Source organism: Henckelia pumila, chromosome 1 (assembly GCF_033568475.1).
Source record: "Henckelia pumila isolate YLH828 chromosome 1, ASM3356847v2, whole genome shotgun sequence".
Taxonomy (NCBI): domain Eukaryota; kingdom Viridiplantae; phylum Streptophyta; class Magnoliopsida; order Lamiales; family Gesneriaceae; genus Henckelia; species Henckelia pumila.
In genome coordinates this window covers 1-20,382 of record NC_133120.1, presented here as the reverse complement: position 1 = coordinate 20,382, position 20,382 = coordinate 1, and the positions used below count along the sequence as shown (strand labels likewise).

The 20,382-nt window shown below is 34.9% G+C and overlaps 3 protein-coding genes across 4 annotated transcripts; 2 read left to right on the top strand and 1 right to left on the bottom strand.

The window, feature by feature from the left end:
- The first annotated feature begins 110 nt into the window (after positions 1–110).
- On the top strand, positions 111–5,108 carry LOC140891697 (uncharacterized). Of its 2 annotated transcripts, XM_073300306.1 has the most exons (14): positions 111–346; positions 764–837; positions 941–1,018; positions 1,718–1,793; positions 2,359–2,423; positions 2,793–2,873; positions 3,299–3,400; positions 3,598–3,687; positions 3,771–3,845; positions 3,946–3,978; positions 4,071–4,151; positions 4,233–4,283; positions 4,382–4,507; positions 4,597–5,108. In XM_073300306.1, the coding sequence occupies exons 1-14, from the start codon at positions 304–306 to the stop codon at positions 4,780–4,782; spliced, it is 1,161 nt and encodes a 386-aa protein (XP_073156407.1). In that variant the 5' UTR covers positions 111–303; the 3' UTR covers positions 4,783–5,108. The 2 variants fall into 2 exon arrangements, with proteins under 2 accessions (XP_073156407.1, XP_073156415.1); XM_073300314.1 differs by lacking the exon at positions 2,793–2,873 and having other exon boundaries at positions 112–346.
- Positions 5,109–6,327: 1,219 nt separating this feature from the next.
- On the bottom strand, positions 6,328–8,044 carry LOC140875157 (AP2/ERF and B3 domain-containing transcription factor At1g50680-like). The gene is made up of 2 exons (XM_073278725.1): positions 7,964–8,044; positions 6,328–7,254 (listed from the first exon to the last, which is right to left on the bottom strand). Exons 1-2 carry the CDS (start codon positions 8,042–8,044, stop codon positions 6,328–6,330), a joined length of 1,008 nt encoding a protein of 335 aa, XP_073134826.1.
- Positions 8,045–9,080: 1,036 nt separating this feature from the next.
- LOC140891231 (MADS-box protein FLOWERING LOCUS C-like) lies at positions 9,081–20,376 on the top strand. Its single transcript, XM_073299618.1, has 3 exons — positions 9,081–9,452; positions 19,930–20,008; positions 20,176–20,376. Exons 1-3 carry the CDS (start codon positions 9,268–9,270, stop codon positions 20,194–20,196), a joined length of 285 nt encoding a protein of 94 aa, XP_073155719.1. The 5' UTR covers positions 9,081–9,267; the 3' UTR covers positions 20,197–20,376.
- The last annotated feature ends 6 nt before the right edge of the window (positions 20,377–20,382 follow it).

Genomic DNA, 20,382 nt, shown 5'->3' with positions numbered 1-20,382 from the left:
ATCGTAATCGTAATAATAATAAAAATTAAAAAAAAGGTATATTTCGAAATCCTCTGTTAACTTGGCCAATAAGCCATGAAGGGCACATCCGTAAAACTACACCACTGTTTAGAGTTGAAGTGCCCTGCGACTGAATACACACTCTCCCCACGCAATAGGGCTCCGCTTAAACAGAGATCCAATTTACATCTCTTTGGATCACTGCTATATCGTTGTTGAAAAATTAATCGATTCATGTCTACTGTCCAGTTTATTTGATGATTGTCTTCTTCCATAAGCAGTCGATTTCTGGTTGAAGTGGTGATGGCCCTTCCTATTGCAAAGCTCACACTCCTCGTTGGTGCAGGTTCAGCCAGCCTTTTGTTGATTGTTAACTTTGTGTCTTTTTATTCCGAGAGCCATGACGATTGTTGGGTTTTACGATAAACGCTGGCCCTGTTTCTCTGTTCGCTCCGCTGTAGCATTTAGTGTGTGTTTGTTGGATATTTGATTGTTTTCACTCATTCTATTGGGTATCGCTTAAAAATTGTTAATTATCTTATCGTAGTAGTGAGAATTGGTACGGATTGTGATAACTTGCAAGGAAAAAAGTCGGGCCATGAAAGGAACTAGGAAGTTAGCTTTAATCGGGGACTTTGTAGTTCTCCATCAGCTGTACCATGATAATAGAAATTAGTTCGTGCATATCGTACTTCTGTTGAACTTGGAACATGATCTCCATTCCTTCTTGTCAAGGAATTGAACGCTTTGCCATTTTTTGCAGGCGTGGTCGGCTCTGTTCTTGCTAAAGAGGGGCGGTTACCTGGTGTATCTGATTTTTTCTCTGGGGCTTTCAAGGTGATTCTGTTCTTTGCGATTTGGATATCCCGTCTCGTCACTTGTGCATGGAATTGATGATTTCTTTAATTTTTGCTTAAATCTTGTTTCTGTTGACTGCTAGATTGTTTTAAAGCAACTCAAGCAAGAAGATTCAACCACTTCAAGCTCTAAGCCGAAAAATGATTCTTTGCTGCAACAGGTCCGAACCATGTTTGTTTCCTTCTCCATGAGCACACAGTTGGGTTCTTTTATTGAATAGATAGATATCACGCACTCTTCTCGGAGACATTCCATATATTTTAACTCTGTTCTGTTAAAGCACATTCTTCTCCGAGACATTCCAATCCATATATGTTTACTCTGTTCTGTTAAAGCGCCTCTGATTGATTGAGCATTTTCATTTGTATCCTTTGTTTTTGATGAGTTGGTTTTGTGGATGTATTTAAGGCACATTATTTCTCTTTTAACTAGCAGGGGTATTAGAGTATGCGCTTTGTTATTTTTATTGCCTATAAGCCTACTGTGAATTATACTCAGTTTCCCTGTTTTGTTCAGGGTTCTTGTTATCCTAGTCAAAGTTCTCTTTGGAGTGATATTACCTTAGCATATATATTCGGTAAAAGATAAAAGTCCATGAAGTAGGTTTACTTACAGATCAGACCTGTTTGTTGTCTAGATAATGAAGTTGTTCACAGCTGAAGACTGTTTATGGTCTAGCCAATGAATTTGTTTACAGCTGAAGTTATATTTGTGAATGTATTATTACCTACATGCTTGTAGCTCTTCCATTCTGGCCACCTTCTACCTAAATTCACCTTACATATATTGAACCTAAATTCACCTTACATATATTGAATGTTCAGTTCCACAAACTGATCATTGTTTCAAATCTTTACAGGTTAATAGCCTGAGACAAGAGCTGCAACTCTTGGCATCAACTAAATCTGTTACTATCATAACTGGAGATCATTCAGGTTGATCTTGATGATTTGTACATAATACACAATAGCAAATGATATGTGGTTAGCTCCATTTTTGAAGTTCAGTGCTTGCTCTGCTCTGGAAATTGATGTGGGCCTATCGTGCAATCTATATGGTGAAATTAGGATAAAAATGCCTGCAAAGTGATACATTCATTTAATGATTTAACAGATTATGCTCGCGCATTCAAAATCATAACTAAATTGATGTGGGCCTTTTGTGAAATCTATATGGTGAAATTAGGATAAAAATGTCTGCAAAGTGATACATTCATTTTATGATTTAACAGATGATGTCTGCCGAAGCATTCAAAATCTTAACACACACACACTCTGTCTCGCTATTTTAATTATTAATTGAATCCAGTTTACTTTTACTGTCTTGTTGTATATTGTAGTGATATAAATAACTGTAAGCAATAAAAAATCACAGACTTATCTATTATCCATGAATTAAATTTGATGACTGTTGATGTTTTCTTTGTTGTGTTTATTTTCTTCTGTATAATGAGTAATCATGTCATTGCTGATGGACCTCATTATTTCCTAATGTTTACAGGATCTGGGAAATATGGCGTTGTTATTGTTGTGGTGGTTGTTGGATATGGCTACATCTGGTGGAAAGTAATTTACCCTTTTTTAAAAAAAAATGGTTCAGCTGTTAAATTTTCTATCATTTCATCAAGTTTTTATTGGTGGTGCACCTTTGCTTTTAAATGAGCTTTATATGTCTGGTATTGGGCTCAATTAATTTTATTTATTTATTTATTATCATTTTTTGCCATTGTATAGAATCCCTTATCACAAAGCTGGACATAATGACAGTTTTTCCCAGTTATACTTTCATTGCATGTGTTGGAAATACTATCATTAAACAGGCTTCATAAAACTTGATACCGGACATAATACTTGGTGCTTTCTATTGTTGCAATTATGGGAAATGACAAAGAACATAGCTTTGTGAGCTCATGCTTCTAGTGCTCTTTTTTGCAGCCATGGTTGTCTGCTGGCTGCTTTACTGGCATGAGCATGATGTATCTTTGTCCTGCGTATGGATTTTTTTGTTTATTTCTGGCAAGTTACTGTTCTGAACTTTAGAGATCTTCCTCTAGTCAGGTGGTATGGGCTTTTGGTAGTGAAAGCATAAAATAGAAATAGAAATTACGATGGGCATGGTCCTGTTTTTGAGCTAAGTAGTCTGCGTTGTTCTTATGTGTTGAGAAATGTTTGAGAGTCAGAGAAGGGATTCTCATTCAAGATTCTTCATGATGTTCACTTTTGTTATCTATTGAATTTAGCATCACGAAGTTGTGTAGCCTAGTAGCCTTTTGTTGTTTGCTAGAACTGGACACCCATTGATTATAATCCAGTTACTATTCATGACTCGTACTTTGTGAAATCAATACATACTTGTGTGTTTCAGATTTCTGATATATTTATTGATTTCTTCTCATTTCCTTTTTGGATTCGGTGCTATTTGGACTTCCATGAACTTTTAGGGTTGGAGATTATCTGATATGATGTTTGCGACAAGGCGAGGCTTAAATGATGCATGTAGTTCTGTGGCTAAGCAACTAGAAAATGTTTACTCCTCAGTGTCGGTAAGTTTTTAGAATGAAGTTCGTTTTCGTTTATAATGCAGTTATGGTGTTAATAATCTGAACTTGGGCAGTTGAATTTCTCATATCAAATTATCTCATGATTATAGTTGTTTTTAGTTAATTGAAAAGTTTTTAGTTTTCTTTTCTCCATGCTCTCTCGTGAACCTAGTTTTCTGACCCTTTTTTTGCCTTCCCAGGCCGCTAGGAAGCATTTATCGTCAAGAATTGACCGTGTAGACTGTAAAGTTGACGAGTGTGCTGATAATATAGTTGCCACAAAAGAAGAGGTTAGGCAACTATATTGATCACCTGTTTCATCTCATGCCCATTTTTTTGCATGCATCTTATCAAGTTATAGCAACTGATACAGGTTTCTGAGCTACGGGGTGACCTGAAACTAATAGGTTCCGATGTCAATTCTGTCCATCATGCAGTCAGATCCCTGGTTGTTAATATCACCTACTTGTGTCACTCCTATTATGCTTTCACACTAATTCCATAAATTTGGGACTGAATTCCCAGTTCATTTTTCTTTTTCCTCTCAGGAGACTAAAATTAGTAGGATAGAAGGGAGACAGGTACTCTTTACTTTATCCTCTGATGCTATGTTACTGAAATTCACTTTTCGTGGCCCTCATATTGATATTGGTGTTTGATGTTATGAATGTAGAATGAAACGAACTTTGGTGTGGGGAAGCTGGTCGCCCTTGTCAGGAATATTGAAAATATCAAAACCATGGAGCAAATAGAGGCATGGGCTTAAACTTGTGTTTTTGCATTTTTATCGTAATACTATTATTGTTGATAGTGTGATTGTTCCTATGTTTCCTAGGGATCTGCATCCAGGCCTGCTCTTGAATGGCCACAAGTATCTCCTTCCAGGGTAGAATCTTAGTGGTGTACATATCTGAGAAAGTTCAAATTATTGTGTTTGATTTGAAAGCATGTTCTTATTATTAGTCATCATCTACTTGTTCACAGGCCGTATCTTTACCCACCAATTCTTTGCTCGAACCACCATCGCCCTCAACTTCCGACAGAACTCAAAATAATCAGGCCATATTTGCATCTTCTGATTCTTTGCAAAGCTCTGCATCAGGCCTGAAGGTATTTCTTATTCGTTACTGTTTCTTTCACTTGTTGTACAGAAAGAGTCAGTATCTGAACTAACTTTCTCGGCCGATCTTCTACTGAAGATTCATGGAATATCCGAAGGAATTGGAGTGTCAAGCCTAAGCACGCCTGAGTCTACAAACGAGATTCATACATCTGAAGTAACAAACAGCGATAGCTCAAATTTTGGCGTGTTGGAGCGAAGATTTTCTGGCACAAGTGCTTCGGTTCTTACAAGAAGCTGCAGTGCATTGCAGTCTTTTAAGTAGCAGAACATTTCAGGCTGTGTTTATTGGAACCTGAAAAGAATCTATATTTCTGTGCTCAGAAAAGGAAAAGTTCCGAAAAGTCAGGTGCTCGATGAGCCTGCATCGTATCTCGTATGCAGGCAATTTATGGTTACTAAATTTTGTAGAACATCTTGCTGCTTTTCAAATTGCTATTTGGGATGTGTGTCCAAGTTCTGCTTGAAATTTAGGGAGGGAGAGATCCAATAAAAGAAAATTCTTCTATACATAGTATTATAATATATATCTATCTATACTAAGTCCATGTTATTTCAAAATCTTTAGGGTTCGTACCTCATTGTCTTTAAGATTTTTTCTCATGAATGTGAGGTCTGTCTTCTTTATTAGGATATATTTAATTTGTAGTCAGATGAAGGATTGTTTTATCTGATACAAGGCATGATGGATCATTATTGCATCATGGGGCCAAAATACGAATTAGGTGAATATTTCGGCTGGCAAAAAACAGCACCGCGGACATGTCTCTCTATAATATCTTTCCCGAAATTTTTACAATAGAATTCAAATAAAATGCAGAATGTGGATACTAGAAAAATACTATGATTGTGTGTTTTTTTAATAATAATAAGGGGGGGGGGGGGGGGGAGGGTCTACTTGGTATCAGATCAATTGCGGTAACAAACTGTTAGAATCTCACACAAATTACAGTTATATTCAAAATTAATTGGAAAGCAAAATAAATGGAGGCGAGCCGCGAATAGAACTGCTTGATTTATACGACTAACTAATCCTGTGAAGTCCAACAACCCAACAATTGACTCAAATGACAAATGTTTGTAAGTTCTATATAAAAAAAAAAGTGTATAAACACAAATCTTTCACAAAAAATAAATGAATTTAGTATGAATCATGCACGCTTATTAACATGAAACAAATTTGTCGATGCACGTAAGGCAAAAGAAATGCTTGAATTAATAATATATTAGAAATTAAACTTGGACCTAACTCACCTCAAAAGCTAGCTCAAGAGGTGAGGTTTGCCCTTGTTCATATATAGAGGTCCAGGTTATTTAGCCAACCTATGTGGGACATAAATCAATACACCAACACACCCCTCTGACGCCCAGGAATGAAACGACTGGAGCGTGGATATATTAACGGGTGGCCAACAATGGGACGGGTGATGCCAACTATGGGTCGTCCAACACATTGGGGGAACCCGACTTTGATACCATATTAGAACTCGAAACAGAGGAAATTCATATTCATTGATGAAGAAAAAATACAATGAGTTTCGAATGAATTGAATAACCGCCTAGCTTCTACTATTTATACTAATACAAAGCATACACTAATTGGGCTGGCCCAAAGTACAATTTGTTATGGCCCAATATGTTTTAATATAAAATAACTCTGAAATCAAGCTGCTGTGCTGATTGGTTGACCACTTTCTTATAAATACAACTCGGAATCAGCCATGAATGAAGAAGATTACACGAATATATTATATATAAGATCCATGCATAATAAGAATTTAGCTAGACTTAATATATATATATATATATATCAATCTATTTGGACCCCAAAAAGCCTAACACCTTTAATGTTTGTGGGAGGAGTTGAAATTCCAAGAGGTTTGGTATTGGTATTGGTAGTGGTAGTGTGAGTCTTGTTTGGTTTGTCAATGACTAAAAATGAGTGTCGACCATGTCCACAGCTCTCATACAGGTAGAAAGAAATGGTGTCGTTAGCTCTGAGGCACTTCTCCTTGACGAACCTGTTCCAACCTCTTGTAAAGACAAAACTCTGGCTACTTTTCCAATAACAGTAGCGAAATTTCCACAATCTCATTTGCCTATCATAAAACTCAAGCTCAACTTCAGAATCCTGCAGCTCCAAACTACCTGCAGCACCTTCACTAAGATGATCCGGGACATTAGGAAAATGCTTCACCGCGTACCTTTTAGGGATAACAAGCCTGTTGAGCTTCCCAACATCACTTGGTGTTAGTTCCTTCTCAAAAAGCAGGGTGCATGAAAACCCATGTCCATGTCCAGATCGCGACATTAATTCTAACTCACCCCTTTGATTCCTTACAAATTCAGCAAATTTTGATGGATACGATCCATCCCTAATCATGTTCAAAACTGCATCCGTTGTAAAATGGCTTTGGAACTTTGGTTCTTCAACACTCAATCCAGTCCACGGGAAATTTCTGTGAGAGTCCCCGCTTCTAAGTTTGATTGCCGCGGTGTCATAGGCCATAGCAGCATCTATCTCAGATTTAAACGTCCCCAGCCATATTCGATGATGATTTGCGTAGATTTGGGCTCCCCAGTGTCCATTTTGCTGTGGCACAACACCCTTGAATCTTTCCAGTACACGTGGGCGCTTACATGGATAAATGCTACAATTAGAATCACAAGACTCGTCCACATTCTTCTTCAGCTTTTCTTGATCATCTCCTGAAAACATGTTCAACATCTCTTCTTCCTGATACATAAAACATCAATATATAATTGACAGAACAGGGAACAGTTTGCCAACTTCACCGACGTTTATGTATATATCTTAAATGTATACTGATTGATTATATATATATGCTAAAATATCATCAACGTGTGAATCATTTCAATAAAGAAAAATCGCAATCATATAGGATTGCAAAAAGATAACTAGTTCTGAGCCAAAAAATGTTGCAGCCTATCTTCTAGTAATTCTATATATGAACTAGTTGGAAAAAAAAAAAAAAAAAGAAACATGCACACACATAGATCGATGTGTTTAACCGTCAAAATTATCATGAAAATTAAATTAAAGGAGATAAATAGTTTGAAACGGTACGTACCAGTTGATTATATGAGGCTGTAATGAGCATCGACAAAAGGTAGAAAGTGATCAGGGACGCATGCTTATACAAGAATATTTAAAATGGAATATTGGCAGAAATTAATCACATTTCCAAGAGAGATTTCTGGAGGAAAATGTGTTGTATGAAAAGGGTTGTTTCCTTTTGCAAGGAAACTTGTTCAAAATAGCTCGGCAAAACTTGCCATTGCCATTCTTGATGCGCAAGTTTTAAACCTAAAACCTCTGAAAATTGTCTTAATTAAGACATTATGGAAGGTAATGATATCTTAACTGTTTATATATTAGTTTTAGACAAGTGTATACATATATTTCGTCCGGCCTTAAATCTTACCAATATCTCAACACCCACCTTTTTTGGAGGATTAGGCATATGATTGGTTGATGTTGTCTCAAATTTCATCATTATCATCATTATTCATGGGAACAAATATATATATGAGAATAACCACCAATTTTACATTTTCCTATCATTTTGGAATGTGATACAAGCTCATCATTTTTCCCACATACTTGCCCCCCCTCAACCATAAATAGCTAGGTCCCACATTCGTGTGGTATATATATATATATATATATATATATATAGCTTGTAAAAAGACAAAAAGAAAAAAAATCCCTCCTACTTTTTTCTTTTTTCTAGTTATAGAAGATAATTATATATTTTTATGACATGAAAACAAATAGATCGATCTATAGAAAAGGAGTTATTATCTTGAAAATGTTCCTTAAATTTTAAAATAATTAATATGATCAGTGTTACAAATGAATTATATTAACAAATATAAAAAAAGGATATTAACTTGATGGATGAATGATTAATAATATACCAAGATATAGGAACTTAATTACCAGGAGTAGTACAATATATATGCATGAAGATTTAACGCTGACTTTGTAATTTGTTTCACATGCACTCGCATGGACTGAGATGTTGGTCGTGTACCTGACTTAATTTTGAACAGCATTAAGGAAATTGACTCATATTTATACATTTAAGTTATTTCTTATAATTATTAAAAAAAAAAAAAAAAAAGCCTCGATGATTAACATATATCATCCACAATATATATTTCCATTGCTTTTAATTTTACCGACTTCAAAATATAAATTAATAAAAATTGGACCACGTGCCTATAGAAGAAACATCATGGGGACAAAAAACGATGGGGACAAGTCAGAAAATTCAAGACAAATTAAGTTTCATCCATGATGAATTCTAGCTAGCTCTTTTAACAAATTATATATATACATATTCGATTGCATTATATATATATATATATATATATTTTTAAAAAATATAAGTTTCCAATAACAAAAATAAAATTTACATGTGTAAAATATAAATAGAATGGAATTAATAAAGAGGAAGGAGAGAGGAGAGGAGTGCGAATGGTGACCACACACAAATAAATAAAAGAAAAGAAAAGAAAATAAGAATGGGAGATATGAGGAGGAGTGAGGTGAGATGGAGAAGACCCAGTGGGTGTTGACGCACACGCGCGTGGCCAAATGACGCCACGCGTCTCCAATCCCTCTGGCAGCCTATTTGTAACAGCTATCTGTCTCCCAGTCTCTCCAAACCCAAAACTTCTTCTGTAAAAAAAAAAAAAAAAAATTATTGAGAGAGAGAGAGATATGGGGAGGAGGAAGCTGGAGATTAAGCGAATCGAGGACAAAAGCGCGAGGCAGGTCACTTTTTCCAAACGGAGGAATGGTTTGCTCAAAAAAGCAAAGGAATTATCTGTTTTATGCGATGTTGATGTTGGAGTCATCATCTTCTCCTGCAGGGGAAAGCTTTACCATTACAGTAGCACTAAAAGGTCAGTCAGTCACTCTCTTCAATTCAATTCCTACCTCAGAGATCTCGTCGATCCGATTACCCATCCAAAATACAATCACCCTCGCTCGATACCCTTTGCCCCCCTTTCTCTCTCTCTTTTTTATTATTATTATTATTACTGCTTTATCGGTACTCTATATATTATTATCCCATAGTGTTTGTGTTTTTTTTGTTTGTTTCTTATTTGTTGCATTTTCCCTTCTCATTATGCCTCGTTCTTCAAATTTAACTTTTGATTTCCCCTAAAACAAATTGTTTTCTTTATTCTAACAATCCTAGCTTTCCCAGATTACCTTGACACGTGCTATATATATATATATATATATTTACCTGCTGCCTTTCTCCAACACACTCTTCTTCACTTATTAAGCTAACTCTAGCTACATTACTCTTTCAACTCACCTCTTGTGTTTTTCAATTTCAATCTTTTCATGCACCTAGCTACTTTTATTCTATCATGTTTAATTTGTCTCCACTGCAACTGTTTTGTAGCTACAATGTACGGATTTCGTTTCTTTGTTTTCTCTCTTCAAACTACATGTGATATTTATTACTTGTATTTCTATCTTCAATCAGTGTGATGACTGATGAGCGAGTAGAGCAGCTGAAACTTAATTATAAATATTAAATTACAGTCACGTGCTAGCTTCGTTAGCACATTGCCTCGCATGAAATATGGTCTCTAGTCACCTCGGCTATCAGCAGTCTCAAGCTTTTCTGGTCGATATCAGTTTGTTTGTTTTGTGCTTGAGGCCGCCGCCTTCCATATATCGCATGAAATGAAGTCATGGAGTGTTTGTCAATCTTTATCATGAAATATTGTCACCTCCAAGAAATGTGGAGTCATTTTACATGGATAGACTTTGGAATTTTTCAAGCTCATTTTGGAAATTGTCCTTTTCTTTATTCATTGAAGCACGGGGAACAAGAAATCTTTCTTTTCTTCTGTTATTACAGGAGTACTTCAAACTTCAGCTTCTTTGAACCAAATACTCTCTGGCATGAAAATAGCCTTTACGGTTATTTGGCTGCTAACTATTATCACTTATCAAATCACTTGATATAATATTTTCGACAATAAGTTCACCACGATTAGATTTTTTTATTTTTATTTTGCGATATTGAATTATGAGAGGGCCACAATTGATGAAACTTACTTCCGTACACACTTTTTTTGTGGACTAGTTTGGTAATAAAGTGTCAACAGCTCACAAACATTTGACTTGTAAGAGGAAAATATTCGCCCATGTACCGTGCCATTAGGATATCTATGCTTGTAATTTATATCCTTGCACTAAGATCTTTGATGCATAGCTCAAAAGTTGATCATCCCGGCTTCGTGAATCTTCGCCTCAATTTTGGAAACAAACCACACTTTTGACACAAGGACTGCTAAGTTGATGAACTATTTTTTTCCCCAATCAAACGTCTTGAAGTGAACAAACTATCCTTTATCATATGGGTCGGGTTAGAGTAATGATTAATGAGCATGGGTGGGGTGATGGGTTTTCAATATAGGCCCGCTACCTCTTACCATCACCAACCCAATAATTTACCAATGAAATCATTCTAACTTAAAATCAATAAGTTACTACAAAAAAAATTCAAGTGACAACCTAAATATCAAACTTCGTTTCAACAAAATAAAACCAAATTCCCAAATTCAAAATTCCTTGAGGTCAACCTGTCGTATAACATGTCTTGGGGCATACTGCATCACCACATATTCTTCACGTAAATCGCAATGCATAACTAAGTATTTTAAAATTTTGCTAACATGAAATCTTAAATCATTACATATGCTCCTTATAGATTATAAAAAAAACAATTTAAAACTTACAGACCGATAGTGAGATTTCTGAGCTTCACGTGGCAGATGGACACCCTCCAAGGATCGTGCTTTGATACCAATTGAAACGTCTAGGACTCTTTACTTTAAACTTAAATGCGGAATTTTTTTTTTTTTTAAATAATAACAATACATATATGTCCATACATATATGTAATTCAAAATAAAAGATAAATATATGAAAAAAAAAATAAGTTTTGCATGCTCCAAAAACACCAAGTGCGGAAATACTAAAGTAAAAGTATAATTTGCTTAAAAATCAACAACATAATAAAATGTATCTGAAATAATTCTAAATCATGCAACGGTCACGGGGCCACTGTTCCGTGAGCTCATACGTCCTCACCACCGGTAGGAGCTACCTAAAAGTTATCTGTCTCACCTGCACCATATAAGCGTAGTGAGCCTAGGGGCTCAACATGTCTAAACTTGGATATCAAGGTTTAAAATAATGCATCACATAATCATACTAATACATATACATGATACATGAGCATGCATGGAAACATTTTTCATAACATAAACGCTGAATCATAAATCTTAAGCATAAACATCATCTTTCTTCATCATACATAACATAGTTGAGCATGGTATTTTTTTGAAACAGTCTATGGTCCTATCCGTAAGTGTGACGCTTATCTGTGCCGACTGATCAGTCTCATGAACCAACGTACGTGGCGGTGATAAATCACCTCCTATGGTAGTAAACTACCTCATAAATCATATATCATATGGTGGATAACCACCCTTATGTCACACTACTTCAATTTCCATCAAGAAAATATTTTATTGCTCAACTCATACATAATCATAATCATATCATATAAAATTTTCATTTCGTACCCGGATGGATTTGGGTCGGATAACGAGTTTTATCGTACCCGGCCCATTTAGGTTTTTACTTGGGTAAATATTATTCCTACAATGTTTGACGGGGACGAAGAACTTCATGAGGAATAACTTTTGCTTGGAGAGTTTCCAAAACACAAATCGTGACACTCCTCTATTGAAGATTGTCTGTTGTATGGAATTTTGGCATATACATCAACATCCAATTAATACATTATGAGATTTATATGAATTCTTGAATTGCATATAATGACTACTTTTGATATTTGATCGAAATACAGACTTTGGATTTTTATTCATTTTATCATTATTATTATAAACGTAAAGTAAAAAATTTAAAATTCGATAAACATTACAAATATAATTGTATGACGAGTCTAGCGGGATTAAATGGGTAAAACCCATTTGTTTTCGGGATAATCAGGGCGGGTATGGGTTTAGGTTTTAGACAGGTTGGGGTGGTTCTCGGGTCCTTCAAAATTGTAATGGGTCGGATATCGGGTCATAATGAGCCCGACCAAAATCCGGTTCATTTACATCTCTTTCCATGCCGATCACACAATTGGTTGGAAGACTACCAAACTTTCTTCCATTTGTCTGGTTCAGCATTGTATACCGTTTAACCTTTATTTTTCATTCATCCATTTGTGGTGGTGATTATTTCATTTTATTTTGTGTATATGTTGTGAGAACTATGCTATGACATAGAATTTGGGGTCGGTGTTTCCTATTCGATTTTCAAAATTGTGCTTTTTGAGGTTTAATATGAGTTCACTTCAATGCTCGATGGTTTAAATGTGTCTCTTGAGAGGTTTTATAATAATCATGATGATTTTTATATTGCAACTTTGGTCTCCAAGAAACTGCCTAAATGATATATGTCTTGCGAAATTTTGACAAAACCTGTGTTGGTGTCTATAAAATTGTAATAAATCATCTTGTAAGTGATTATTTAAAATGAGTCGAATAGATATTAATGGTTAAGAGAACGAATGAGTTCTAATTAGTCACTTTAATGGCATAAACGTCTCGATTTTGATTATGGTTAACTTGTGAGCACTTTTCATGTGAATGCTTAAAAAAAATAGATCTTTTATTTATTATTCCAATCACTATATCTAGTAGTAGTATCAAATAATTTATACTTATATTTATAATTTTCAAAATTATGAAAATTAATTTTTATTCTTCAATTATAGCCACAATGTAAACCCTCAACTTATGAAACAAAATATAAACACACTTATCATGGTCAAAGGGAAAAATAATAATATCCGTGGAATCATGGGATTGATAGCTATGTTGCATGGATACGGGTATCGGATCGGATACGATACGGGTACGGCAATACGAAAAATTTTGAAAATATAGGACACGATACGGCTAGGATACGGCTATTATTAGGCGGCCGCGAGCAGCGGCCGGTGGCCGGCGGCGGCAAGCCGCGAGCGGCGAGCGGAAAGCTTCAAGCAGTGGGTTGGTGATGATAGACGACGAGAGAAACAGAAAGTGGGAAAGAGGAACGATCGAAGAGAGAATAGAAGATTTAAGGCTTTTTTAAGCCCAATTGATATTAATATATTTATTAAAAAGTCCTCATAAATTTGTCACTTTTCAATTGCACCCTTAAACTTTCAATTTTTTGCGATTTGAGCCAAGCCGTACCCAAAAACGTACCCAAGCCGTACCCATGTCGTACCCAACTGGTCAAACTTTAAAAAAATAAACGACACGTCATTTGCCGTATCCAACACGCGGTGCCGTACCCGTACCCGATACTCCAAATTTTTTTTTTAAAGTACCCATGCTACATAGATTGATAGGTATAAACATTTTCCTTTTTTTCTCAGTCTTAGTGTGCCTTTATGTTATCCTCTAATATTATGTAAAATGGATTGAGATTAATGAGAGCTTTATCCTCCCATATTTCATATCAGTGCCTCTTGCACGTGATACCTGTATATACACAAAAAGATGTCTGTATATACATAATTATTTTTTCATGACAGCGTCTCTTGCACGCGATGCCTGCATATACACAAAAAAATGCATGAATATACATAATTTTTTTAACAAATAAATTTCTTTTGATGCTAATTAATTTTCATGTTGTTTAAAAAGTTATATAAATTTAAATAATATATAATTATTTTAAATATCACTATGCCCTTGAACTTAAGATCTTTTCTCCATTTCCTACTTTATCTTAAATATTTCCTACTTTATCTTAAATTGGTGTGTTGTAATTTATTGAAAGTAAATTGAATCTCATTGACCTCTCTCATTGTCTCGATTTCTGGTAAATGAGATGATTTCAAAAATTGGTATGACTTTTATATAGAGAGTTGAAACATAGCATGCATGAACTCTCTTCTTTTCAAGAGTGAGAAATAAAATGAAATTGTTTCAGATGGTGGGGAACTTTGTTCTTTTGATGAGTAAGGTCAATGGTTTAAGGCTTTCAACCTAAAGACAATATAGAAAATTACAAATTAGGATGATCTTTTAAACATAATATTAAAAACACCACCTATCACTTAAGCATTTAAATTCACCATCAAAGAAGCAACAACAACACACAAACCTTTATCTTACTAAGGTAGTGTTTGGGAGAGCTTCTGGGAAGCACTTATCAGCTTTTCCTTTACAAAATTTCAAAATTTTGTGAAAGAAAAGCTGACAAGTGCTTTCTAGAAGCACTTCAAAACACTACCTAAGTGGTGTAGGCTATATGGATCCTTCTACGCCATTGGGCTTTTATCTCTTATTAGATCCTCGTCTATATTTACATAATGCATATCATGTTTAATCATTATTATTCATGTATTTTTTGCCTCACATTTCATCTATTATATGGGTACTAGTCATGGTCTCGCATCTCGTAAATAGAGCCTTTATTGGTCGTCTTTGTGTGTGTCCATATTACCATCTCAGTCATGTCTCACTTAATTTTTCTTCACTAAGTCCAACCCCCACTTTTTCTCTAACATACTCTTTTCTTAGTCTATTCATTATTGTATATACGCAAATCCACCTTGGCATCCTCATCTTTGCGATTCTGATCTTTTGTCCATGCGTCGTTATGCTTGCCCAACATTCAGATCCATGTAGCATAGCAGACCTAACCTCTATCATGTAAAACTTCCGTTTGTGTTCAGGGTACCTTACGATTACAAATCCACCATCAACACAAGACAATTTATTTAAAAATAGACATGAAAGCTGAATTCGGGCTAGAATGATAGAACTTTGTGGGTAAAACATATATTGTTGTAGTAATGCAATCATATTTTAAATAGAATCAACAAGAAGATAATGTTGTTGTATCCCAACATTCATTTTTAATTAAATTTCAAGAAGATTGTGACCAAAAACTACCTTGTTGATGTATTTTATTTTTTTAAAGTGAGAAAGAGCTGAATTTATTAGCTTAATGGGTTTTCCATAAGATTAATGTTTGTTGCACTATATTTTTCTTTTCATAAAACTTTTGCTACAAATAAAGAATTAGAGAAACTTCGTTATCTAATTCAAAAAAAGCTACATTCTTAATCTATGTGTCATTTGATCTAATAAACCATTGAAGTGCAAAATTTGATCTGCAAAAATAGATTTTAACTCGGTTTGTGATATATAAACAAAATATATATAGAAGGATTAATGTACTTTTTGAAATTGAATCTTTCCGTTTCATAAAAATCTACGACCGTTAGTAGTGGTATCTCATCCCTTTGGAATACTAATTTATATCTGAACATAGCTCTGCTAGTTGGTATCATAAATGAACTTGCATCTTTACGAAAAGTTATAATTGGTAATGGTAATGCAACTTAAATATTTTAAACATTTCAATAGCGTATGACTTCATTAACTCTATCTGCAGAGGGCAATGGTTATTCCACGATATGGTGGATTTAGAACTTTAGTCATGTTTTATTCAAAAATCATAGAACTCTTATCGTGGTTTATTCAAAAATCATGTTGTCCTTTGTAGCTTAAGCATCCAAGCACACGGTCATGCACTTTATGGTCACCGTGGATTTTGGGATGCTTTTATTCTTATAAATTTTAAAAAGGATGAAGTCGAATACAGGTCTAGATCCATTGATGCTATTTTACTAAAAGTTATAGCTGATTATAATGAAACAACTTATCTTTTTATACCGCATAACAATCAAAGCCCATGTTTTGGCTACTTTGCCACCAAGGATAATTGGAATCCTAATCGAATATGTACATTAATTTTGATACCAATTGTAGCATTGAAATTTTGAAGTTTACCAAAAGCTACATATGATGATAAGATTGTAAGTTTTTTAAATTATGTAAGTAGTCAAAAGAGTCAAAACGCACCATGTTTCAATAACTCTGACTATAGAGGACAATTAGTACTTTTGAATAATCTCTTTTCCAATAATTGTACTCATGGATCTTTGCATCTCGTACCAATTGAAGCGAATACGGGTCCTTGAATATAGGATCAGACGATTGTTATAGCAAAAGTTAGAACACCAAAAATTATAACTTTTAATGACGGTAGAACTCAAATATTTTAAATTATATAATTGTTGGTGCATCGATCGCTCTCCCTGTTAAGATCACGGAGTTGGACCTAACTCCACCCCAAAAGCTAACTCAAAAGGGGAGGGTTGTCCAAGTCGATATATACAACTCCAAAGGATTTAATCTAGCTGATGTGAGACAACTAACACTCCCAACAGGACAATTATCCCAACACTGTATTTGGAACTCAATCATGTTTTATTTCAAACTAATGGTTTTCCGTTGTAGCTCAAACTCCCAAGCACAAGGCTCATCCCGTGAGGTCAGTCTAGACTTTGGCCCCGTTTGGTATCAAAAGCTAGGCCAAAAAAATACTTTTTTAAAAAAAAGTGTTTTTTCAGCTAATAAGGTGTTTGGATGACCAAATAAGTGCTTAAAAAAACACTTTTTTAAGTAAAAAAAAAAGCTTTTTCAAAAGCAAAAAATTATAGCTTAAAAAAGTACTTATTTTAAAAAATCTCTACAAAATCCAAACGGGCTCTTTATAAAGTGCCGTGTTCATGCTTCTTTAAACAAGATAACTAGGGTGGTTGGAGGCTAGATCCATTGATCCGAAGGCTAAAACTATAGTAGTTTATATTTTAGTCCTGAAAACAGGACAAGTAATTACATCAGCTCATCTTCCATTTACTGTGAAAAATGGACATCAGAGTATCATGGTGGAATCTAGATTATCAATGTCGCTTAAAATCCTGATAAACAAAGGTTATTTCCATTAATTTAAATTGACTTCTTTTTTATTTACATCTATTGCAATATCAGGCTAATAAAGAAACATGTCTACTCAAAATGATTATGATACATTTGATGTCACCTTTATATGTACATTCTAAAATACCATTCCTCATTGCTTCTCACTTTGATAAGGCATGCTCCTCAAGGCTAGGCTCTATGATGCGTGATTTGTTGTATGCTTCAATGTATAGCTTAGCATAACATATACATGCTTTAAGTTAATAATGGCGATATGCTTTCAACACGAAACCCCTTTTGTGTTAGCACTGCAATTTCATTGATGAGCATATAGGAATAGGAGTAATTGCCAATTTCCGCATCTATTTGTGCTTCAATTGTTGATTCATGCTGGTACTATGTAGTTTTTCCATGGTATGTCGTTAAATTAGGCATTGATTTGTGTAGTTTGATTTTTCTGTCAACTTGCTTTTGACTTTCTCAATTGCTTATGTCATCATATCCAACAGCCTAGATAGTTTGCCACAGTGTCCCATTTATTACCGTATTTTTCCATCACGTATCAAGGACTTCCTGAGACCTTATTGGTTCAATCTGAATAGCTTTAATAAAAAGGGTCTATCACTATGGTTTGTGATCATATTATTGTAGCTAAAAAGTAATCAAGGATCGTAGATGGGCATATGGTGCATCACTAAAATCAACTGCTGTTGTAATGATAATGTGGACTGTCAGTGATACTTTGGTAAGGAAAATCCTTGCAACAAATTTATAGCAACGCATGTATGCTTGGGAAAATATCGATTGAGATATTTAGCAGCAGCTCATCAGTGTTAGCAAGTCAACTGCCTTTTTTGTTTAGATAGTGAGTTGAGTTGCTATAGATGAGATATATTGTGTAAATGTTTGGTGTGCTTCTGCCTTTCCATATTCTCTGTTTATATCACATTATTGAATATGCTTTAAGAGAGATTTTCTTTTGGGTTGAAAGAGGTAGTGGAACCGATATTTCTATATATTTATGTACTACTATATCCTTCTGCATGCTGTTGTTCACATTGTATATTTCCTTTTTTATATCTTAATAATTTCTCAAAGTACATAAGATTGAACTGGCACTTAATGTTTGATTAGTGTAGCATGCTAAGGTGCTTTGTGGTTTAGCAAAATCGGGATCCTGAAAGTTAGGCCACTCAGTCTCGAATTATAAAATATTTGGCACGTAATCTTTGATTAGTGTAGCATTTTAGGTGATTTTTAGTTTAGAACTCAGAGGATCCTGAAAGTTAGGTCAGTGAGTGAATCTTCATTTTTTTTCAGCCATTTTACAATTCGTAGACTGACATATCATTTTTATTTTCTGAACAATTATTCTGTTCTTGAATTATCTGACATTCCTAGATATATTCATCTGCTCTGGTTTTGTATACGTGATTTTTTTTTAAAGCAATCAGAGTAAAATATTTTCAGCATGTATGGTTTATAAGGTCTCATGACGTATTAATCTGCCCTGGTTTTGTAATCTTGATTAGAATTTTAAGAAAATTAATGTAGTTTGTTTTAGCACATCAGCTGGATCAGAGAGCTGTGCAAGCTATCCGGGCCTCTTCGTGTGGATTAGCTTTGTTGAGAGCTTTTTAATTTTTCTAGCTGGCCACGGTCCTATGTTATTCTTATGAGCCACGAGCTATTCTCGTTTCTCTTAGAAATTGATCTGTGATACCTATCCACCAGGAGGAGGGAACTAGAAGTTAAGTTAAATAATGTTCACTGTTCCGGTGATAGAAATTCATGGTAACATGAGGTTGTCAGGCAACCAAAAATAATCGATTCTCTGTGCCCTTCTAAATGTTAGGCAAAACATAGACGTCTACAAGTTAAAAACTCAAGCATTCAAATCTTTCTCATGTTAAATTTCACATTGTTTACTTCTTCATTGATTAAAAAAATTATTATTGTTCATCTCATTATCTATGAACCTCATACATTTTGTAATTCCTGGCTCTTCTGCAACTTCAAAGTGATGTTTAGGAAAGGACAGTGCGGTTTGTATAGGTGTGTGACCTCGCTGAGTTTAATCCTTCATGCTTTATTTGATGTCGTCTACATCTTGGTTTTTTAGGAAGGATTTTATTTTATATCTAGGACGACACTTTTCTGTCTGGAGAAATAGGCCATGTTTGGGATTTTCCTAACTGAAGTAATGAGTTTCTTAAGTCAACGTGATCATGGTACCTGATGGCTACTCAAAAATATTTTTCCTATAATTAGTATGTCAACTTTTGCTGTGTTAGCTTGAGTTTAAACTGTATGATGATTCTCATATGTGGTTGTTCCATGTAGATTTTAACCCACCGAAAACGTTGTGTCTTGCATAATTTTTTCTTGCACCAATTATCTTCCTGAATGTTCTATTTACCTCTTTAATTTTTCTGTGCCTCGTAATTAATTTCTTTAGACAAGTATCTCATGCGACTTGAACTAATCTTGGTTATTTATCTAGCCTGACGGAAATCCTGCAGTCGTATCACAGCCGTGCTGAGGACGACACAATTTCATCTGCTGGAGTTCGTGAGAAACAGGTGCGCTAAAAAATTCACTTCACGAAGAGGACTTCAACCCTATCATGTGTCCTACGTATGATAGCACCATGCACAAAATACATCTGTGTATTTTGCTTAAAGAGAATCTCCTGATAAGTTTTACTATTTTCTGACATAACGAATTTCGATGTTATTTGTTTATACAGGACTACATTGAGTTCTTTTAGGTACACAGTAAAGCAGAATGTGTTGGTAACGTGTAAAATTTCAACTCGTGTGACCGCTGATTACATCACTGAATATTCCATCCATGACAAGTAACATCTTGTATTACTCGAGCACCCCTTGCTACCCTCCTTACAAATATCGCCACTGCCTATAGAACCTCCACCATAGCACTGTCATGGATTTTC